This window comes from Peromyscus eremicus, chromosome 5 (genome assembly GCF_949786415.1).
Source record: "Peromyscus eremicus chromosome 5, PerEre_H2_v1, whole genome shotgun sequence".
Lineage (NCBI taxonomy): Eukaryota > Metazoa > Chordata > Mammalia > Rodentia > Cricetidae > Peromyscus > Peromyscus eremicus.
Genome location: NC_081420.1, coordinates 48,716,449 through 48,738,521, shown reverse-complemented (window position 1 = coordinate 48,738,521; position 22,073 = coordinate 48,716,449). Strand labels below are relative to the sequence as shown.

Here is a 22,073-nt window from a genome sequence, read left to right as displayed (position 1 = left end):
GAGCTCAGAATAAAGGGCCTTTGTGCTTATCAATTTTTAAATGTATTGTTCAATGTAAATAGGTACATGTTAATACATTTTGTGCAAAATGTCTTCTGGACACAACAGGGGTACCATAGCCATGAACTCTCAACTCTTCTGATTACCTGTACAAGACCTGCATAAGTCCACATCCAGTGTGGATGGAGGAAGGCTCATAAGGACAGAACCCTAACTGAGGAGCTCTCTATGTTACTGAGGAATGAAAGGTCAGTTTTCTTCAGGGATGAACCCCCACCCAGGTTGCCCATGACCCAGTGAGCAACTTTCTAATTTAGTTTAAAAGCTTATTCTCTAGGGAAAAAATACTTGGCATCATCCCATAATCCAGTCAGAGCTTTGGTATTAGTGTTCTTATGCATTGCTAACTTGATAAAATGAGAAGAAATGCATAAGCAAAGATTGTTGTGGCTGCATAGCTTACCCCAATCCACGAATCATTAGCTTCTCTTCCTCTTTGCCCATCCTCACACTCAGCAGGGATCGGATCTGACCGAGCGATGCAAGCAGGTTGATCGTATCCTCCACAGAGACACCATTGATAGTGTAGGTCTTTGGCAGTGCCCGGACGAGACCCCCGATGCCATCATACTGTCGATGCAGCAACACAAACATGGCCCTCACCAGCTCAGGGTCCTCGATGACAGATTCTTGAGCCCACCGCACCATAGTCTCAGAAATCAATTGCTGGAGACTGGCTGCATGGCAGGTTTGTGTCAAGCAGTGAGAAAAGACACATCAGTTAGACATTCCAACTCTATAACCTCATAACCCCAAGCTGCTATCACAAAAGTTAGGACACATTAAGGATACTTAAAATATTCTTAACCCTGGGCGGTGGTGGTGCACGCCTTTAATCCCAGTACTCAGGAGGCAGAGGCAGGCGGACCTCTTTGAGTTCGAGGGCCTGGTCTACAAAGTGAGTTCCAGGAAAGGTGCTGCTGCTACACAGAGAAAAACCATATATATATTCTTAACAAATGTCATTTAAATACCATCACTCTTTCCATAGAGATGTAGTTTATTACGGATGAAAAAATAAGCACTTCTGTCTAAATGATATCTCTTTTAATTAAGATAAGCTGTCTCAAAGTTATAAGTTGTTATGGTTTGAATAAGAAACATCCCTGATAGGCTCATGTATTTGAACACTTGGTCTCCAGTGAGTAGCACTGTTTGGGAAGGTTATAGACCCTTCAGGAAGTGGAGCCTTGTTAGAGGATGTATGTCCCTGGTGAAGGGCTTTGAGATTTTATAACCTGGCCCCACTTGTTTTTTTCTGCTTCCTGTGCACAATGAATGTGTTCCAATGGCCTCATGCTCCCGCTGCCATACCTTCCTCACCATGATGGATTCTACCTCATGGGAACTGTAAGCCTTAATATACCCTTTCTTCCCTAATTTGCTTTTTGTCTGGGAATTTTTTATCAAAACAACAGAAAAGTGACAAAACTATTGTTGAGAGTCCACAGATCTGTCAAAGAATACAAAGTGCCCAAACTCTTGCTTCCGTTTATTTTTTTCTGATTTTCTTCCCAGAAGGTTTGACATCATTCCACCTCTAAAGGTCCACCATGGAACACTCATCATGGTGCTTGGTTATCCAGCTATTTCCTCAACTAAGTTTTCTGCTACATGGATATGGTTCATGGATACATCTATATGGTTTTATTTAAATTTGGATCAAAATTATCACTTAAAATGCCTCTAAAAGGGTTTGATTGATCAGTTTTAACTAAACTGAAAAATCATATCAGATATACAAGACTATCTGTGGCATAACATGCAACATGGTCAATTTAAAGACAGTAGAATTTTCTAAGCATCTTAAACTAAAATGAAAGCATCTAAGTTCAGTAGGGTAGATGCAGCTGAGGGGTAGTGAGACCTAATTTCTATCATTCATACATTGGCTGGTTTTCAAAAGAGGCTACTTATTTTGTGCCTAGATATTATTTAAGGAAAAGCAAGTCTACCAATTTCATCCAAACAAAAATAATGGAAAGAAATGTCAATATATTCCCACACATCTCAAAATTTCATTATGATAACAAGTAAAAGCCATAAATGTGTTAGCAAATGTGACTCATTAGAAACTTAGGAAGTTCTAACTCACATAGAGTTCTAAGTTTCTTTCCATTATTTTTGTTTGGATAAAATTGGTAGATTTGCTTTTCCTTAAATAATATATAGGCACAAAATAAGTAGCCTCTTTTCAGCTTCTGGGTTTCTGGTCATCAGGACTCTCCTTTGGCTTTCTCTGTGATATGTGACTATAAGGGACTGTAGAGGCCTTAGCTGTGCAGAGCCCTCCCAGCCTCGTCCCCCCTCTTTTCATAGCCCTGGATTGCTAGTGGACAGCTGGGTTTTTCCACCCTGGAGCTGGGGTGAGTTGACAGGGCTTGTGGAGACCCATTGGATAGGAATTTCCCAGCTTTCTCCAAAAGTTCATAATGACCCTTAACCTGTGACATCACCAAGCTGCTTTTACTTTTTGTTCAAGTCCAGGAATGTGCATAAGGGATGCAGATATATTTATTTTTAGCACTGAGGACTAGAACTCTTGGGAGAGATGTTCAAGTATCCTGTACTGTTACAGTTAATGTTTTATTTTTTTAAGATGCTTAGAACTGAAAAAAAAATCACACTGGTCAGCATTAGACTCTTGAGGAGTACTTGGTCAAAGGGTATTTTGTGCATACTGCCTTTTTTTTAAACCTCTAATATTATATGCATTATGTGTATAGTGGGGATGGGGACTGGAGGGGGCCTGAACATCCAGTATGGTTGCTTGGAATTAATGTTTTATGTTCCTATGGCTAAACACTGATGCCATTACACCCTGCAAGTGTGAAATAAAAATGTATCATGAAAAAAAAGAAAGAAACTTAGAACTCTGGCAGATGATGGCCTACCTCAATCTTTTTTTTTTCGTCTCTAAAACATAATTTTATGAATAAGATTTCTATTTTTTTCTAGAAAGACCCTTTACTAAACCAGTGCTGTATCTTAAAATTGGTAGGATCTTAGAAATGCAGTGCTAAGAATGTGGATCCAATGGCTCTGGTCCATAACCCCTTTAGGATTAAGGCACATTTCTGAAGAGCTCAGGGTCCAACAGGGCTGGCTTATTTGGTTCCAAGGACCAGCAGCCACTGTTCTTGATCAGATAGTATACAGTTAACCAAAAATGCATACCTTAGAAGAGGTTTCAGAACCAAATACAGTTATATTACAGATAACATCTATTTAACTTTAAAAGGAAAAGTCTAATTTTATACCATGATTTTAAAAAACATGTACAGTATTTACCTATGAAGTCTAAGTTATTCTCTTTATAATTTCTCTCTGTGTGTATGCCTGTGTACACGTTCACATGTATCTACATGTACATGTGGTAATGAATATGAGTATGGTTGGAGGCCAGAGACGGATGTTGTATGTCTTTCTGGATAGTTTTCCACTTTATTGTTTGAGTCAGGGTCTCTTGAAAGCTTGACACTCACCACTTCAAATAGACTATTTGGCCAGCAAGCCTCAAAGATCCCCCTGTCTTTGCCATCCCAGCACTGGGATTATAGGTGTGTATTACTGCTTCTTACATGGGTGCCAGGGATCCAAACTCGGATCTTTGTGCTTACACAGCAAGCACTTTGCTAGCTGAGCCATCTCCCAAGCTATGCTTTCTCTTGATAGTCTGTGAGCAAGTACGTAAAACATTAGCAATGCAGGGAGTCCTTCACAGTGCAGCTCTCTCAAGCTGGTCCTATGAGTACGCCATCTGCTGCTGCCACCTACGTCTGGGCTCTACAAACATTAAAGCTGGTCCTTGGAAGTTAGGATCCCCCGCTAAGTGTAGTGTTCATTTTCAGGGTAAATAAATATCATGGCTGGGCACTGGACCAGGACCCTTTAAAATGCTTACAGGACTTTCTGGAGTCACTTGCAACTGGTTTTTCAGCTTGTTTCTTCTTGAGGTAGGTCACCTTTTCTACCAGCGACATCAAACGTCCTCTGATTGTCAAGTCATTGCTTCCATCCAGGGATCCATCTTCATCCAGCTCAATTCCTGGCATTAACAGCAGGGGGAGCAGAAAAGGAAATCTTTTCAAAACAGTATAAAATTGGGAGCTAATCTCAGGTTCTCCTAATTTTCCATCCTCAACTCCTAGCAAGGTCTCAAGCACCTAACAGCACCTATTAGGCTACCTTGCCCCAGAACACTCAAATAAAATTCACTTCTCAGCATCATTCCCTCCTTCCTCTTCTTCCCCAGTTCTTGTTATTCCAGGACCAATGACAATCAGGACACACTCACACTGAGTGAAGAAAAGGTACCATTAGGAGGAAAGATCAGTTCTACTCTTTGCCTGACTTTTTCCATCATCAATGAATTTGGAGACTGTCTGCCTGAACTTCTTATCCTACCTGTCTAAAATTCCTAGGACCTCTATCCTCTCTCTTCCAGATATATCAGTGTTTTAACCTGAGAGGCAGAGAGAAAAGCATAACTAGATCTCCTAAACCAGGGGCCATTTTACACCTATAGCTAGAATTCTACAGTTTGGAGCATATTTTATTGATATTATATAGATGACATAATATGTAGGCAAGTGGGTTTTCATTCATGAAATTAAATAATGTATAATGTGATATTCTTAATATCTTCTATAATAAGGTCAGAATAACCTGACTAGTGCTATATCTGTCACCCATCTTTCTATCTCTTTATCTTTCTCTATTTATATATTTATCTAGCTAGCTATCTACCCATCATCTATATCTTTTGTCTATCTATCTATCTACATCACTGGCAAAAATGACAAATTCATTTTCTGTTGTACAATATTATTTCAAGGTGTGTTACTTTTGTTTATGCTCTGGAACATTTGTTTAATGATGCAAAGATGTGTTTGATTAAATAAACTTCATCTGTGATCAGGAGGCTGCATCAGCAACTAGCTCACAGGAAGTGGTAGGGAGGAGCCAGGTAGAGAAGGGTTTATAAGGAGGGGTGAGGAGAAGCACAAGGGTTTTTTGGAGGACACAAACAAGGAGAGGAGGTGAGCTACTTGCAATTCAGCATCTCTGAAGAGTAGAATTCCACTTCAACCTTTGAATCTTGAGTTCTTTAGTGGGACAGAGGTTTAGTTAAGTTCCCTTTGTAGTTTTGCAAGAGTCGGAGCTTGAGGGAACAGAATTCCCTCCAGCTATGGCCCTTGCAGCCTAAGCACTGTTGGTAGCAGCAGGGTTGCACTTGGTGATTTGGACAGCTGTGGCTTAAAAGGCAGCAACAATTTAAAATACAACAGCAACTGGCACCCTACATTGGGCACCAAACTGTTGTTATTTCTGCTCTTTTGGCAGGCCCACCACCCAGCTCCCAAATAAATCATACACGGAGGCTTTTTATTACTTATGAATGTCCAGCCTTATTTTGGCTTAGTTTCTAGTCAGCTTTCCTTAACTTACCTTTTGCCTCTGGGATTTCCCTGTTCTCTTACTTCTGTAAATCTTACTCTTACTCTGTGGCTTGCTGTGTGGGTGGCTGACCCCTAATGTCCTCCTCCTTCTCTGGCTTCTCCTTTTCACTCCCAGATTTCTCCTTCTATATATTCTCTCTGCCTACCAGCCCCGCCTATCCTTTCTCCTGCCTTGATATTGGCCGTTCAGTTCTATATTAGATCATCAGGTATTTTACACAGACACAGTAACACAGCTTTACAGAGTTAAACAAATGCAACATAAACAAAAGTAACACACCTTAAAATAATATTCTACTACAATTTTCTGTCATTGAAACTCAAATCTTCACCACATCATTTCATAAAGAAATACATGTCTCCTTTTCTTTGATTATAGTTACTCAACTGAGGAATTTCCTTATCTGTGAGCATGTCTGTGAAGGACTGTCTTGATTGTTAATTGATATAGAAGGGTATGACCCACAGTGGGTGTTACCATTCCCTATGAAGATAATGCTGTGCTATGTTGGAAAGCTAGCTAAGCATAAGCCTGAGCAAGTCAGCAAGCAGCATCCCTGCATAGCTTTTTCAGGTTCTTGCTTGGGTTCTGACCCTGACTTCTCTCAATGATGGACTATGACCTGGCAGTGTAAACCAAAGCCAAATAAATATTTCCTCTCCTAAGCTGCCTTTGGTCATGTTATTTGACACGGCAATAGAGATTATACCAGAACAATGAGTTTACCACAGTGAGTCATCAGGTCCTCATGGAAGTCCAGGAGTTGGTCTCGGATTTCCTCAGGACAGGGACATTCACTTTTGTCATCCTTAAAATTGAGAAGCATGTTAATCTAGAAGAGGAAAACAAGAGAGAAAGAACAAGGGGAGGTGGAGAATTTGAATTCAAGAGCATTGAAAACCACATTTCTAATGTGCATAAACACTCCCCTCAATAACTGAAAAGCTACTGTCAATCATTCAATCCAACTAGCATCACAAAATAAGTCAATTCCTCCTGAATGTAGTGGTTGGGAAAGTTATAATCATTTAGGATCTTCCTCAGGTCTACTAAATTTTAGACTCATATACATTGTTATCTTTAACTACAAGTGGTTTTGGGGGCTGGATAAATGGCTTAGCAGGTAAGAATGCTTGCTGTTCTTTCAAGAACCTAGTTCAGTTCCCAGTGCCCACATCAGGTGGTTTATAACTTCCTATCACTCTCTCCAGGGGATCTGACACCTTCTTCTGGTCTCCACAGGCACCTACTCACACAAAGAATACACTCACACACATGTACATACACATACACATAAATCTTTTTGAAGTATTTTATTATGTTCTTCACAATTTATTATGTTCTGCACATCTATTATTTTCTAATATTGTCACTTTCTGTATATTCTAAAGAATGCTTTTGAGGAGGATACAGATTCCAAGAGAAGGAGAGGTCTAAATACAACAGGAAAGCCACATAATAGACAGCTATGCTGACACTGATATTCATGCCTCCGTCAAAATACAGGACACTTCCTTCATCTGCTTAAGTTTTAGTACTAATAATATTAAATTTACAAATGAAGATAAGATAGCATGGATGTTCTTTTATATTTTCCTTTTGAGAGATTTTAAAGTTTATAGTGTGATTTTATTACAGATCTGAGATAGTTACAGATTCATATGCTCTTGTGAAAAATAATCAAGAGAGATCACGCATGCCTTTATGTGTAGCTTAGCTGCTGATGCCAGCATTTGCCAGTTGGGAAGAATTCTAAAATCTTATCTCTATCCATGTCCTCTTAGCTTCCATTTACAGAACAGTCCTCTTAAAATTCTCCACACATCCAGTTAGACCACAAAAGACAGTTTTATAATACCTACGTAGTCCCCCCCCCAAAAAAAAAAAATTTGGATATATCCAAGGGAAAAGAAACTGTGTTTTTATTTACTTGTAGCCTAACACTTTCCATTGTTCTTTTCCCTTTCTCCTTTCTGAGTTTCTCTATTCTCTTCTGTCATTTTCTCTCTGTTTAAAAAAATCTTCTTTAGTTTTTTTTTTATAGCATGTTCAAGATAGTTCAATTCCCATTACTTCACTTTAAGTGTGAATGTGTGTGAGTGAGTGTGTGTGTGTGTGTGTGTGTGTATTGTGTGCAGATGCTTTGAATGTCAGAAGAGAATATCAGATCCCCTGGAGCTGGAGTTATGGGTGGTTGTGAGACACTAAATGCAGATGATATGAACCAAACGTGGGTCCTCTGGAAGAGCAGCAAGTGGACTTAATGTCAACACCATCTCTCCAGCGACTTTTCTTCATTTTTAGTGTCAAATGTTCACTTCTTATTGAAAGATTCTTTCCACAGTGTGTAGAACTCTGAGCTGACAGATTTTCTTTCAGTGGTTGGGATTCACCTTCCACTTCATGCTGTGGGATGTTATGTATGGCAAATGTGTTGCTGATTAATCAATAAAACACTGATTGGCCGTTGGCTAGGCAGGAAGTATAGACGGGGCAAGGAGGAGAATAAAGCTGGGAAGTGGAAGGCTGAGTCAGAGAGACACTGCCAGCCGCCACCATGACAAGCTGCATGTGAGGATCCTGGTAAGCCACGAGCCATGTGGCAAGGGATAGATTTATGGAAATGAATTAATTTAAACTGTAAGAACAGTTAGCAAGAAGCCTGCCACGGCCATACAGTTTGTAACCAATATAAGTCTCTGTGTTTACTTGGTCGGGTCTGAGCGGCTGTGGGACTGGCAGGTGAGAGAGATTTGTCCTGACTGTGGGCCAGGCAGGAAAACTCTAGCTACAAATGGCATCCAACGTGGTGGCAAGAGTTTCCACCTAAAAACTGAAAAAAAAAAAAAAAGATTCTAAAACAGAGCTAAAAACAGCTTCCTAATTGTCTCTCTCAAATGAGCGGCAGCTGCTGGTTTGAGCTACTTGTGGGTTCCTAGCTTGCGTGCTCGACCTGCAGAATGGCGGGAATGAGGCCTCTGCAAGTGGCACATTAATCTGTGTGGTGGATTTAGACTTTGCTAGTACAAAACAAAAAAAGAGGTTTCTGGGCTACATGCTGCTTGGATAAATGCATAGACCCACGATAGCTCCCAGAGCTGGTGGTAAATGTAGCCATGTTGGGAAGCTGAGGTGGGCAGAGCCAGTAGCCACAGCTGCTGCAGTTTAAGGCAAGAGATTCACAATAAGACAGATTCAGATGTAATAGTTTACAATGTGTGTAAAAGATACGTAGGCTTGAAAGAGACAAAAAAGGTGATATATAGAGTTATAGAAACAAATACATAGTTTTAAAAAATAAAGTCTTTAAAGAGACAGTAAAGGTAGTATAAAAAAAAGCCACGTAAAAATGGATATTACACAGAGAATCTGGATTGTGTTGTCTTTGGGATTTTTAACTGCAGAAAAACATTTGATTGTAAAAGCTGTTGAGTTATGCCAAAATGTATATTTTAAAGATACCTTGACTTCAAAATTTGGATATAAGGATATGTTGCTTTGGAAAAGAGTCTCTTTTGTTCCCACAGAAAGCCAGAGCCTATGGATTTGTTCAAGATTAAGATACATCAGGTTTGACCAGCCAAGACCCCCTGAAAGATCTCCGATGACACCATGGCCCAGATGATCCAACATCCAGAATGGTTTGAAGGCATCTGGCTCAGACAATACAGCCTCATGGACTATTCCATAATTCTAAAATTTTCTTTGTTTCCCCATAAGATACAGCGCCCCCTTCCAGCAGGAAGTAGCAAGAGAAGCTACGCCCAAATTCCCAAATTATATGTAATTTTACTTTGTTAAGATTAAAACCTTCCTTTTTGAAAAAAAAAAGGGGGAAGTGCTGTGGGATGTTATGTATGGCAAATGTGTTGCTGATTAATCAATAAAACACTGATTGGCCGTTGGCTAGGCAGGAAGTAAAGACGGGGCAAGGAGGAGAATAAAGCTGGGAAGTGGAAGGCTGAGTCAGAGAGACACTGCCAGCCGCCACCATGACAAGCTGCATGTGAAGATCCTGGTAAGCCACGAGCCATGTGGCAAGGGATAGATTTATGGAAATGAATTAATTTAAACTGTAAGAACAGTTAGCAAGAAGCCTGCCACGGCCATACAGTTTGTAACCAATATAAGTCTCTGTGTTTACTTGGTCGGGTCTGAGCGGCTGTGGGACTGGCAGGTGAGAGAGATTTGTCCTGACTGTGGGCCAGGCAGGAAAACTCTAGCTACAACATCATGCTGGCCCCATCTTCTCTGATAACAACCTGCTAATACTCGAGCTTATCCTCTCTCTGAAACTAAGATTTCATTTCTTTCAAGGCTTTCTCCTTGTCTGTAATTTTCAGAAATTCAGCTATAATGTACATTGGTTAGATACTTCAGGTTTTCCTGTTGAGGACTTTACTAGCTTCTTGAATCTCTAGTTTCGTAGTCTTTGAGGAGTGCTTCTCAACCTGTATGTCATGACCCTTTTGGCGGTCAAATGGCCCTTCTCTAGGGGTCACATATCAGATATACTGTATATCAGATATTTACATTATGATTCATAACAATAGCACAATTACAGTTATGAAGAAGCAATGAAAATAATTTTATGGAGGTTACCACAACATGAGGAACTATATTAAAGAGTCACAGCATTGGGAAGGTTGAAAACCACCGCTTTAGAGAATTTAATATTTTAAGACATTTTCTTCAGTGATCTTTCTTCAGTTGCCTGTTGTTTCTTCTTCCGCAGCCCAAAACCATGGTGGGATCCTTTGTCTCTCTTTGTTTTCTCTCTTCTCTCCTTTCCTCTGAGGGATTCTTCTGTGCTGTTCTCTTCCCAGTTAAAATGGCACCCTCTGCCCTCTCCATCATGTTCTCCAGCTCACTTTTCATTCCAGCTATTATAATTTTAATCAAACATGCTATGGGTTCTTCTTGGTTCTTTGCTGAGACCCTTCTATTTTTCCTATTTTGGAAGTTCAGTGAGAGTAGCTTTGTCATGATATTAAGAGCTGCAGTCTCAGTGTTGGTATTTCTTTTGTTTACCTAGTCCTCTCCTGGCCAAAGAAGAGACTTTAACTTGAATGTGAATGTTTTCAGGATTGTGCAATGAACTCTGGATCTTACTCAAACTCCCATCTTAGCCAGCTTACTCTGACACTAACCAATGGAAGACTTAAAGAAAGGGCTCTGTGGCTACTGGACCTTTCTTTTACATTGGTGCCAAAGAGAAAGAATCTAGTGCCTATTTTTAGGAGTGGAGGGTTTCTATTATTTGACGTGACCCAGGCCAGTCAAAGTTGACTCATCTCTGGTTAAACATTGTCACTATTTGTGGAACCTCAAGTTGTGGCACCCTGACCTTCTTGAACCAACTGTAGTTTACCTGATGCCTTTTAGTGATTAGCTACTTATTTATCTAAGAGTATAATAATATGCCATTAATTAATTAATAATAGTTTAATGTAACCACGTAGATTCTTTTGGTGAAACTTAGAATACTGACAAAATGAACTTGGCTAATTTCAACAGAACAGAAAAGAAAAAGCCACTCATAATTTATCATACAGTTTTATAATGCACAGATCTTGAATGCTCTAAAAATCCAAAATGAAAGGAAAGCCCTCCAATTCCACTATGGTACCTGCTCTTGTGGTGGTGACCGGAACTCCTTCGTTTTCCGGGCAGTGAGTGCGGCAGACATGTTTAAGGCTTGCATAACTTCATTATATCTGAACCGTTGATTGTCTTGGAGCTTAGCTACAAAGTCATCTGAAAAGGCTACAATGGCTTCTATCCGGTGCCGAACCTGGCAGTCACAGAGGTACTGAAGCAAGAGGCACATCTGAGAGGATAATTTAAAACATATACTATTAATAGTTAATGTATATCAAGTCATAACCAGTGTTTAATATTCTCAGTTGCCCATTCTCCCTAAAAACAGAATCCTAGAACTTTACAGGCAGAAATGTATTTAGTCTTATTGGATGAAGCTAACATGTATAAGCTAGCTTGATAGATACATGTCCCTTGAGTAGGTAATCATTCAGAGGTCCTCTGCTATACCACAGGCAGAGCAGCCAATGGATAAATAAGGAAAAGTTTGCAAAGGGGTCTTCTAGGAGGGTTTTCACCATTGGTAAGGAAATAGAACGCCTTTCTTTCAAAAATGCATGTAACCGGATTATAACTCAATTGTTGGAGGAGAAGTACAGTGAGAAAACAGAAGGAACACAGGTGAGCATTGCTGAGCAGAAAGACATCACTGAATCCCTGATCCAGGGCCACAACTATGATGTTCATATACAAGGTGATTATGAGGTGAGAGCTTACTCCTCAAGTGGCTAGCTCAGTGAATGCTCAGAAAACCAAACAGATTTTTAACAGGTAGAGTATTTGTTGATAAATGTGTCTGTAAACGGTACAGAGATGTAGCTCAGTAGTAGAATGCTTGCCCAGGAAACATGAGGCCATGGGTTCAATCCTAAGCAACACATAAAAACAAAACAAAACAAATGCATAAAAAAAATCAGAGGCTGAAAAAATAGCTCAGAGTAAAGAGAGCTTGCTATTCTTCCAGAACGCCTGAGCTAAGTTCTCAGCACCATGTCAGGCAGCTCACAAATTCCTAACTCCAGCCCTGGGGCATTTGATGCCCTATTCTGACTTCCATTGGTACCTGTACTCACATGCCTACAACCCTATACAAATACATACATGTAAACAAAACTGAATGTTTTAGAAAAAAAACAATTGCCTATGAAAGAATATGAGGTTAAATTTAGAAAATGACTAATATACTTAACACCCTTTGTGACAAACACACAGTATTCCAAAAGAACTGTAAAATCTTGCACGTCAAGGTAGTATAATCACGAGAATTTTCTCTCGATCTTATCTTCCTTCTCCAAATCTTTTGTCAAAGGACACACTATCCCCTCAGGTCTAGACAAGTCTGACAGCTTGCTGAGGAACTGGAATCTGGGCTGTTAGGCTTATCTCCCTCCTGCTGTGGGATGTATGGCAAATGTGTTGCTAATTAATCAATAAAACACTGATTGGCCATTGGCTAGGCAGGAAGTATAGGCGGGGCAAGGAGGAGAATAAAGCTGGGAAGTGGAAGGCTGAGTCAGAGAGACACTGCCAGCCGCCACGATGAGAAACAGCTTGTGAAGATGCCGGTAAGCCACGAGCCATGTGGCAAGGTATAGATTAAAGGAAATGGATTATTTTAAGCTGTAAGAACAGTTAGCAAGAAGCTTGCCACGGCTATACAGTTTGTAACCAGTATAAGTCTCTGTGTTTACTTGGTTGGGTCTGAGTGGCTGTGGGACTGGCAGGTGAGAGAGATTTGCCCTGACTGTGGGCCAGGCAAGAAAACTCTAGCTACACCCTCCTTTGCTTTCCTAGGAGCATCCACCTGGCCTCTTCAGCCTCAGGCTCTGGGCTGGGCTGTCTGCTGTGTATGTGAAGCTCCTGAGACCTTCTACCCAATACCTCTGGCTCCCACTATGGAACTCCAGCTTCTCTACTTGACCTCGGCTTAAAAATCACCACCTACAAAGACTCTTCCTTCTATTTCTAACAGAAATCCAAAAGATCTTCCTTCCAGCGAGTCATCTTTCACTTGAGACAAGGTGATGGATTTTGGCAATGAGATACTAAAAAGAAATTCATGAACCGGTACAAACTTCCCTAGAGACTGTCGGACTTCTGGAAGGCAGGACTCATACCTGTTCCCTTCTCTTTGCACAAACACATGATCCAGAATATGACTTCCACTGATGCTAAGTTGATGGGCAAAGTTAATGCCAATGACTTGAACATCAAGCTAAAGCACTGAAGAGGCATGAATTAAGAAGCCTCCATCAACTCTGATGAACAGAAAGCCAGGCAGTGACTAGACTCCTTACAGACATGCTGGAGGAGAAAATTCTTGCTTCCTATGAAGAGGTGCACGTGCATGCTCCAACATGGACAACAGAGAAGGTGGGAAGGAAAGGTGATGCTTGTGCCTCAAATCCACACACAACTAAATATCATATGGGATAAATGCTTATGCAGACACAAATAAATGGGTAGTTAATGTAAAGGTGAAGAATGGAAAGTAAATTTATGAAGACCAATACAAGAGAGAGAGGAGGATAAGAGGATTTTACTACTTTAACACTTAAGCATTCTGAAAGTCCTTCCATTTTTCCCCAGTTACCTGTAGTTTAACTGGCTCAGGGAGTTTCATCTGGAGCAGGCCTTCCTTGGGCCTTTTGGCCCCTTTGGCTTCTTCTTCACATATTCCTTCCAGCTTAGAGTCTTCTGCACTGATCTCCTTCTCTGAGGCTCCTCCTTCCTCCTCTGGAGTGGCAGCTTCCTTAAACACACTGGGCTCAATCAACTGTAGGATGTGTTTCAAATCCTCGTTGTGAAAGACACCCATGATGAGCAGGGTGTAGAAGAGTTTGATGAGAGGTACAAAGAGGAACTCTGTGGTCCCACCTACAGGGTCCCGTGCATGGAGGCTGCCCTCCTTCACTGCTTCTGTGAGCATCTGGATGGTCTTGGCCTTGAGGATATCCAACGGAAACTCGGGACTATATTGATAACATTCATTGCTAATGCTCACAAAACTAGGGGAGGAAAACTGCATCCGAGGCCGGAGGGAGGTGCTGAGGCCAATGCCTGGGAGACCATGTTTCTTGTTCTCATTGGGGAAGAGGGTGATGCTCTTTGTCTCCTCTGTCATAGGGACAATGAACTCATTGTTCATCATGAGCCTAGCAGTGGCATAGGAGCTGAGGTGTATGTCAATCAGCAGGTCATAATAGCCAGCGCGCAGCAAGCCAGGCATGTACTTGTTCTCAATGGCATAGAGCAGCTGAGGTTCGTCCACGTGACTGCACAGTGCATGAGCCACCCGGTGATTCCCAAGGGCACAGACGGCAGAGTAGAGGCGGAGGGTGTGATAGTGAAACTGCAGCAACTCGTCCTGCTCTGTCAGCTCTAAGATATCAACAGATCTGTGGAAGGGAGGACAGAGCTAAGGGAGCAGATATGAGCATCCTTTAACTTTCTGACATGTAGTGGTTTCACAGAATTTGTAAGTCATTTCTAGTTGGCTTACACGTTTTCTTACTTAGAGAATTTAAGCTGAATGCTTCAGCCCTGAGTTCATCTAGAACTTCCTTCATCCTCCCTGGTAGTGAGGCTGTGAGCACCCTTTCAAATATGTGTGTTTCATCACAAGTCTGGGACTCCTCAATTTCAGAGCCTGAGGATTCTTGAGGAAAATTCCAGCTTTCCTTTTATAACAAACTAACATGATGTGAAAACAGAAAGCTTCACCTTGGATCATAGTGCTGCTATCTCTGTACTATGACCCTGACAGGTCAGAAATGGGTCAACAGAGCACTCACCCTCTGACATAAATTATCCTCAGGCATCCTGCACAGACTCTAGCATCACCTGACAGAACTGCCTATGTTTCCACAAAGTACATGCATATAGCTCATGAAACAAGCAATGTGAATGGCATTTTCCTCTTAACAACAACAACAACAAAAAAAAAAGACAATTACCTGAACCCTTTTTCATATACTCATGGGCATGAAGGCATGCACTGAAGTATGATAGACCTACGAGGTGTCACACCCTTAAATAAAACTGGCTCTCCTTCCCCCAGTAGCCATCAACTGCCAATAACTCTGTTAGAAGCCTTGTGAGACCCTTCCCCATCCATCCTGAAATGTTGACTGGCTTGATCTCAGACACTATATGCAGATATCCTCAGCTGCTGGGGGTTTATAAGTGCTATGGTTCAGTCATGTGCAGAATTCTTTGTTCCAGGCCTCCCCGATTTTGGCTCTTACAATCTTTCCACCCCTTCTTCCTCAATGTTCCCTGAGCCTTGTGGGAGGTGTAATAAAGATTTCTCATTTGGAGCTGAGCACCACAGTCACATATTTTTTTCACCTTGAGTAGCTGTGAGTCTCCACACATTCTACCATGCACTGCCTTAAGAATCATCTCTGATAATGGTACCCTAATCTATGCCACCCTGGATCTTTAAATCAGGCCACTTTGTTTCTCTTAAACCATATGGCCAGATGATACCTATCATCACTTCTGCTAATGCACATGTTTTCTTGGATGTGTCTATATGTTCTACCAATTTTAAATCATAAATAGGTCATGGGAGACACCAGCATTAAAAGCAGAACCATGGCATATCCTTGATCAAAAGAAGGACCTGCTAATCCAGAAAGAACTTCCTCTACTGCTTTCTTCCTCTACTGTCAGCCTAGAAGAGCAATAGGAGACCCATAACATAGGCCTTGAGCCAGAAACAAATGCTCATTTGAGAGCTACTGATTTCTTTAGGTTGTTTGTAACTACATCAAAATCAGACAAATATAACTCATCCTACCTTTAACAGCCCCCCGAGGGAGGAACTATTTCATATCTCAATAATTCTCATGAATTCATCAGTGATTACTGTGTAGGACACATTAGGCACTGTGTACAGACAGTGTAAAGAGCACAAGCAAGCTTGCATCCCTTGAGGAGCTCACTCTCCAGTTGAGGAGACAAAGCCATATCCCTTCCCCAAAGAAGAAATTAAATAATAATTGCAGGGATGAAGAGCTGGCTCAGAAGTTAAGAGCACTTGCTGCTCGTCCAGGGCCTACAACAGGTGGCTCACAATTACTCATAACTGCAACTCTAGGGAACCCAATGGCCCCTTCTGGCCTCCACAGATATCTGCACACCCGTGGCTTACCCACATATAAACTTAAAAATAGAGAGAGAATGCTGGACATGGTAGTTCATGTCTTTAAAACCAGCACCAGGGAGGCAGAAGCAGGCAGATCTCTGTCTTCGAAGACAGCCTGGTCTATGTGTGCAAGTTCCAGGCCAGTGAGGTCTTAAAATTAAATAACAATTATGATGTACATTAGGAAAAAAACGCTGACACATATCTACCACCATCTCCAACTTCAAAAGAGTTTCCTGTGTCACTGGGACTCCTCTTCTCAGGAAATCAAATCTTATCAGATTTTCCTGTGACTGCAGGGGAGCATGACTCAGGCCAGGTCCAGACTGGTCACTAAGGTCAGTAAAGAGGGTGATGCGATCACTTGAGTGTCTGTCTTCACTTGTGGTGTTTATTCTGGTGCCCTTGCCATCTCAGGAACTTCATTCCAATCACGTTTTTTTTTTCAATGCAGCTGTGGTCCTCAGGTTTAGGGAAATATCAAATCATGTATAAATTCTAGTGAAGCTTTAGATTACCTACTCTCTTACATATGTAGTTATCACAGACAATATCAGTGATGATGATTATGACATCACAAAATATTCTAGTGTATGTAAAGTTTTCTGCCAATTAATAAGAGAATCTTTCCAGCCCAAAAAGGAATTATTCTCTAGTATTTTTTTCTTTTTTCTTTCTTTTTAAAGAAAACATCAGCAGATACAAAACTCTGATAAAAAATTTACCTCACACAAAAAGAAAAAAAAGACTAAATCAACCTAACATCTAAAGTATATGTGTGTATACATATATACATGTATACATACATATCCAATAACAAATAAAAGTGTTCAGAGAATTTCATATATGAGTTCAATCAAATGTCATAGTAGCTACCACTTCTGCAAACACTTCTGGAATTATCCCACCTGCCAACATCCCCTTCTCAAATTCATGCCCTCTTCTTCCTTTATAATATATATGACATGTATGTTTTTAAGCCTATATCCTACTGAGTACAACTAGTCTTGCCCATACACACACAGGAGTAGGTCTGGCCATTCTCTTATGACTCCTATATATATCAGACACTCCTCCCCTTTACCAACCTTTGATGGTCTAAAGCTCCTACAATTACTTTTAGACCACAGACTTGAAAAGGACAGTGGGGGTATATGAGATTCACTTGGCTTATTACCTAGTATTTTCATGTTACCTTGACATGTAACTCTTGATGCACAGCTTAAGAACCTCAGCTCCTAATCCATAACAGTTGATGAAGTGAAATCACTGAGATTAGGGGAAGCCACAGAAGACTGGGGAGCCAAAGAACATGCCTCCTCTGAGTCTTGACATTGTCTTTACTGCCTAGAACACACCTAAGTTTGCTACTAATGTGCTCTCATTGTCTTCATGCTTTTCCTCTTTAAGCTTCTTGCTCTCAGTTTTTCACACGTTTAAAATGAAGAATTTCATAAAGTGGTTCCTAGGATCTTATCCCCAAGATCTCCCAGTTGTGATCGTTACGGCTTCAGTAAGTCTCAGAGATAACAAAGTGGTTGAGAAATACGCTAAAGCCTGAGCTACACAGGCCATTGTGAGTGTGAGTGTGTGTGAGTGTGTGTGTGTGTGTGTGTGTGTGTGTGTGTGTGTGTGTGTACGCATGCACATGCACACATGTGTATAGAGGTCAGAGGCCAGCTTTGGGTATGATTCCTCATGAGCTATCTACCTTCTATTTATTTTTTTTCAAGCTAGGCTGGATGATCAGTGATCCCAAGAGATATGCTTGACTTTCCCCTCTACCACTGGGGTTACAAACACAAACCACCACCACCCACACCAGGATTTTCGCACATGGGTTCTGGAGATCTAACTTGAGTCCTCACACTTTACTATCTCCCTGTCCCAGACCATTCTTTTGAAACGCATTTTATTTCCCTAATTTATCCCTCATCCCGAAAGTCTAGTTCTAAATGCTCCATCAAGCAGTGACAGGTGACTGGGGCTGACCTGTTCTCCTCAGGGATGTGGAGGGACATGAACTGTAGAGGATCAAGACACTGCACCAGCCAGCCTTGGCGTTCACTGATTCGAGAGACATCCACCTTCAAGAACTGGTTGGGCATCCGGCTCCACAGGACATGTGACAGGAACTGCACATGCAGACGTGGAGGACACTGGGGCACCGGGTTTTTGTGCTCACTTTTAAACAATCCCGCTGAGAGAGGCATCACATTCTAGAGCATGGAGCAGTGAAAAAAAGAAAAAGAAAAGAAGGAAAGAAAAGAAAAAAAGGTTATTGCTCATATCACTTGGGGCTCCTAACACACTGACTAATAGGCTAAATAGGAAAGAGCTGGTATAAATAAGATGCACTGTGAGTTAAGATTGTGCAGATACAAAAAATAGAAAATTAGTTTAAAATTTCCTGAAAGAACAAGTGGGGGAAAAGGTGGTGAGAAAATAGCTAAAATTTCAGGATTTCAGGGTAGGGACACCAGTTTTAAAGAATATGTCTTCCCCATGTGTACCATGCAAGTATGACCAAGTATAGACTGTATCCATCATGTTGCTTCACAGGGCTAGTCCCAGAGGAAATTGGCAAGCCTTTAGGGTACCATGTGGTGGTATTGTGTTCCCCAAAATATTGTGCACTCTAATAAACTTATCTGGGGTCAGAGAACAGAACAGTCACAATATTAAACATAGAGGTTAGGCAGTGGTAGCACACGCCTTTAATCCTAGCATTCCAGAGGCAGAGATCCACCTGGATCTCTGTGAGTTCAAGGCCACACTGGAAACAGCCAAGCATGGTGACTCACACCTTTAATCCCAGGAAGTAATGTCAGGAGACAGAAAGGTATTTAAGGTGTGAGGACAAGGAACTATAGCCTGGTTAAGCTTTTAGGCTTTTGAGCAGCAATTCAGCAGAGATCCATTTGGATGAGGACTCAGAAGCTTCCAGTCTGAGGAAACAGGGTCAGCTGAGGAACTGGCAAGGTGAGGTGGCTGTGGCTTGTTCTGCTTCTCTGATCTTCCAGCATTCACCCCAAATACCTGGCTCTCAGGTATTTGTTTTTATTAATAAGACCTTCTAACAATTCGTGCTACAGTACCACACATTTTTTTACTAGAGGAGATTGTACTAAGTGTTCTTTCTTATCGTCTGCCCCGTCACCCCTGTTTTAAGCACACCCTATCGAACCTGCAGCACAGAGACAGCTGAGTGGGTGCACCCATGTATCCCCCATGAAAGTCAAATGAACTTAATGATAACCAGCACTGCTTATTTTTCCTCCACCTGGAATGGGCTGTGTCAGCCAGCCTTAGTTCCTCTTGTTTCAGAAGCCAAGCTCTCTGTGTTGCCCAGAAGTGTTCCTTCCTGCATGTTGCTTACGCCTTTCCTGCTTGCCTCCACTAGGAGCCCTGAAAACAATGTCTGACCTCTGCCCAAGCTCCAGTCTCTCCTCCCTTTTGATGAGCCTTGGACTATTCTCTACAGGTGCTTCACTTTCCTGCTATTTCTTATCCCCTCTTAGGACTGGAAAAGAATACATTTGCTAAAGAGCTCAGGCATTGTTTTAGATACTGAGAATATGTTAATGAACAAACCAAACAAAGCCCTTGCTCTCTTACAGCTTCCATTTTTCTTGTTGGATATGTAAAGAAAAACAGAAGTGGGGGGGGTGGCTATGAAGGACAATGTCTGAGCTCTTTAGAAAATGTATTCTTTTCCTTCTCCCAGAAAACAGTATGAACCCTCCAGTTCTTCTCCATTATGATTCTCAAGGCCCTCAGCACAGCCCCCATGTAAACAGTATCAGATCAGCAGTACACACTTACCAATGCCCCCTCTCTCATTCTGCACCTCCATGTTCCTACCAGTATGCTATTCCAAGGCAAATCGCACTACACTCAATACCCCTCTTCAAATGTCAGTAAACGCCCCTACATAATACATCCCAACTTTTCAGCATAGCATGTGTTCTATAATGGAGTGGTATTTGCTCCACTCATGATCTTGGACTCTAGGGCCTGAAGGAGGCAGTGCTTCTTCCTGTTGTATGTGACCTCTTAAGAGGTAAGGGAGAGCTGGGCGATGGTGGCTCACACCTTTAATCTCAGCACTTGGAAGGGAGAAGCAGGCGGGTCTCTGTAAGTTCGAGGCCAGTCTAGTCTACAAAGGGAAAGGCGCAAAGCTACACAGAGAAACCCTGTCTCGAAAAAAAAAAAAAAAAAAAAAAAAAAAAGAGGTAAGGGAGAAGAGAGAGTCATGAGTCCCTTCTCCCTGCTGCCTGCTTCGGGGTCTGATTGGACTGCCAAGTGGATTCACTCCCTTCAGAACATCAGAACAGAGGAGTACTTCAGCTGTTAAGTCTGAACTTGTCACTCTTTACCCATGCCTCAGCAGGAATCCTCTAGTGCACCACAATGAACCACTTAAACCTCATTACTTTCACTCTTCAGATTTCTGTTTTCTCTCTCCCTCTACCAAGAGGGCCTTCTCCTGGTAAATGCACCTGGACAATCATGATTGACAATAAAGCAATCAACCCAAATATCGTCTCCACCTCCTCTGCCCAGTGCATCTTAGCTATTCTTCCATTTATATCTCCAGAGAACCTTACAGATCATTCTCTCCTCAATGTATGGTTTCAAGGACTGACATCTGGTTACCAGATCAATGATTTATTGTGTACAGTTTAGTGAGGTTTTTATTTTCTTCTCTATAAGCTTTGCTTTATTGAACAATATATTCAAAACAAAGGAACTCTTGAATTATGTTATCAGTGACCTGAAAGAGATTTCCAAATGTGGCTATTTTTCCTCTAAAGAGTATCTATATTGGTAATAAAATAGAGCATCCATTTTGGGAGCACATGCTAGGCACTAATAGAAAATAATAGGAATGCCACATTATAGACTGTCCTGATTAGTTTTTATTATCATCTTGACACAACCTAAAATTGCTTGGGAAAGGAAACCTCAATTAAAGCTACTGACTCCAGGCCTGAAGTGATACCTCAGCAGTCAAAAGCACTTACTGCTCTTACAGAGAACCTGAGTTTGGTTCCTAGCACTGACATGGCAGCTCATAACCATCTGTAACTCCAGTGTCAGAGTATCTGCTGCCCTCTTCTGGCCTCCAAAGGTATCTCTCTCTCTCTCTCTCTCTCTCTCTCTCTCTCTCTCTCTCTCTCTCTCTCTCTCACACACACACACACACACACACACACACACAAGTATTACACATACACACACGCAGCCTAAGCACTAATAATAAAATAAAAATATAGAGATAAATAAATGGCTGAATAATTGGTCCACAATGGGCTCGTCTGGTGTAGGAGGGCCCAGCCCATTGTGGGTGGTAACAGCACTAGGCTCCTGGGTTGCATAAGAAAGCTATCTGAGCAAGCCAGAGAGGGGCAGCATTCCTCAGTGTTTCCTCCCCTGACTTCCCTCAGAGATGGACTCTTACCTGGAATTATAAACTGAAATGTATCCTTTCCCCTCCAAGCTGCTTTTGGTCAGCGTGTTTTATTACAGCAATAGTAGAAAACTACAACAGAGTCTTTCTTACCTTTATTCTGCCCAACTCAAACTGGAAAACATTGGGACTTGTAGCTTGTGCAAAAACTGCAGGAAATAATTTTGTACTTGGCTCCACCTTAAATGAACAAATGAGTGTGTGATTTAGTAAAGAAAGGAGAGACAGGAGGCAAAGAAACAAGCATTTCCTTTATAACAACCAAGAGGCACACGACAGATGGAGACTAGAGATTTTCCCTTTCCATCTTGTGACTATCCTGTC

General features: G+C 41.4%; 1 protein-coding gene across 1 annotated transcript in view; it reads right to left on the bottom strand.

Moving 5' to 3' along the window:
* The window catches only part of Ryr2 (ryanodine receptor 2), a 415,387-nt gene that overhangs the window by 178,576 nt on the left and 214,738 nt on the right, over positions 1-22,073 (bottom strand). The window contains exons 34-40 of the mRNA XM_059263016.1: positions 21,843-21,929; positions 18,269-18,495; positions 13,718-14,522; positions 11,153-11,353; positions 6,250-6,355; positions 3,965-4,108; positions 464-737 (exon numbers count right to left, since the gene is read on the bottom strand). Coding sequence (XP_059118999.1) covers positions 464-737; positions 3,965-4,108; positions 6,250-6,355; positions 11,153-11,353; positions 13,718-14,522; positions 18,269-18,495; positions 21,843-21,929 — 1,844 coding nt within the window. The remainder of the gene's footprint in view (positions 1-463; positions 738-3,964; positions 4,109-6,249; positions 6,356-11,152; positions 11,354-13,717; positions 14,523-18,268; positions 18,496-21,842; positions 21,930-22,073) is intronic.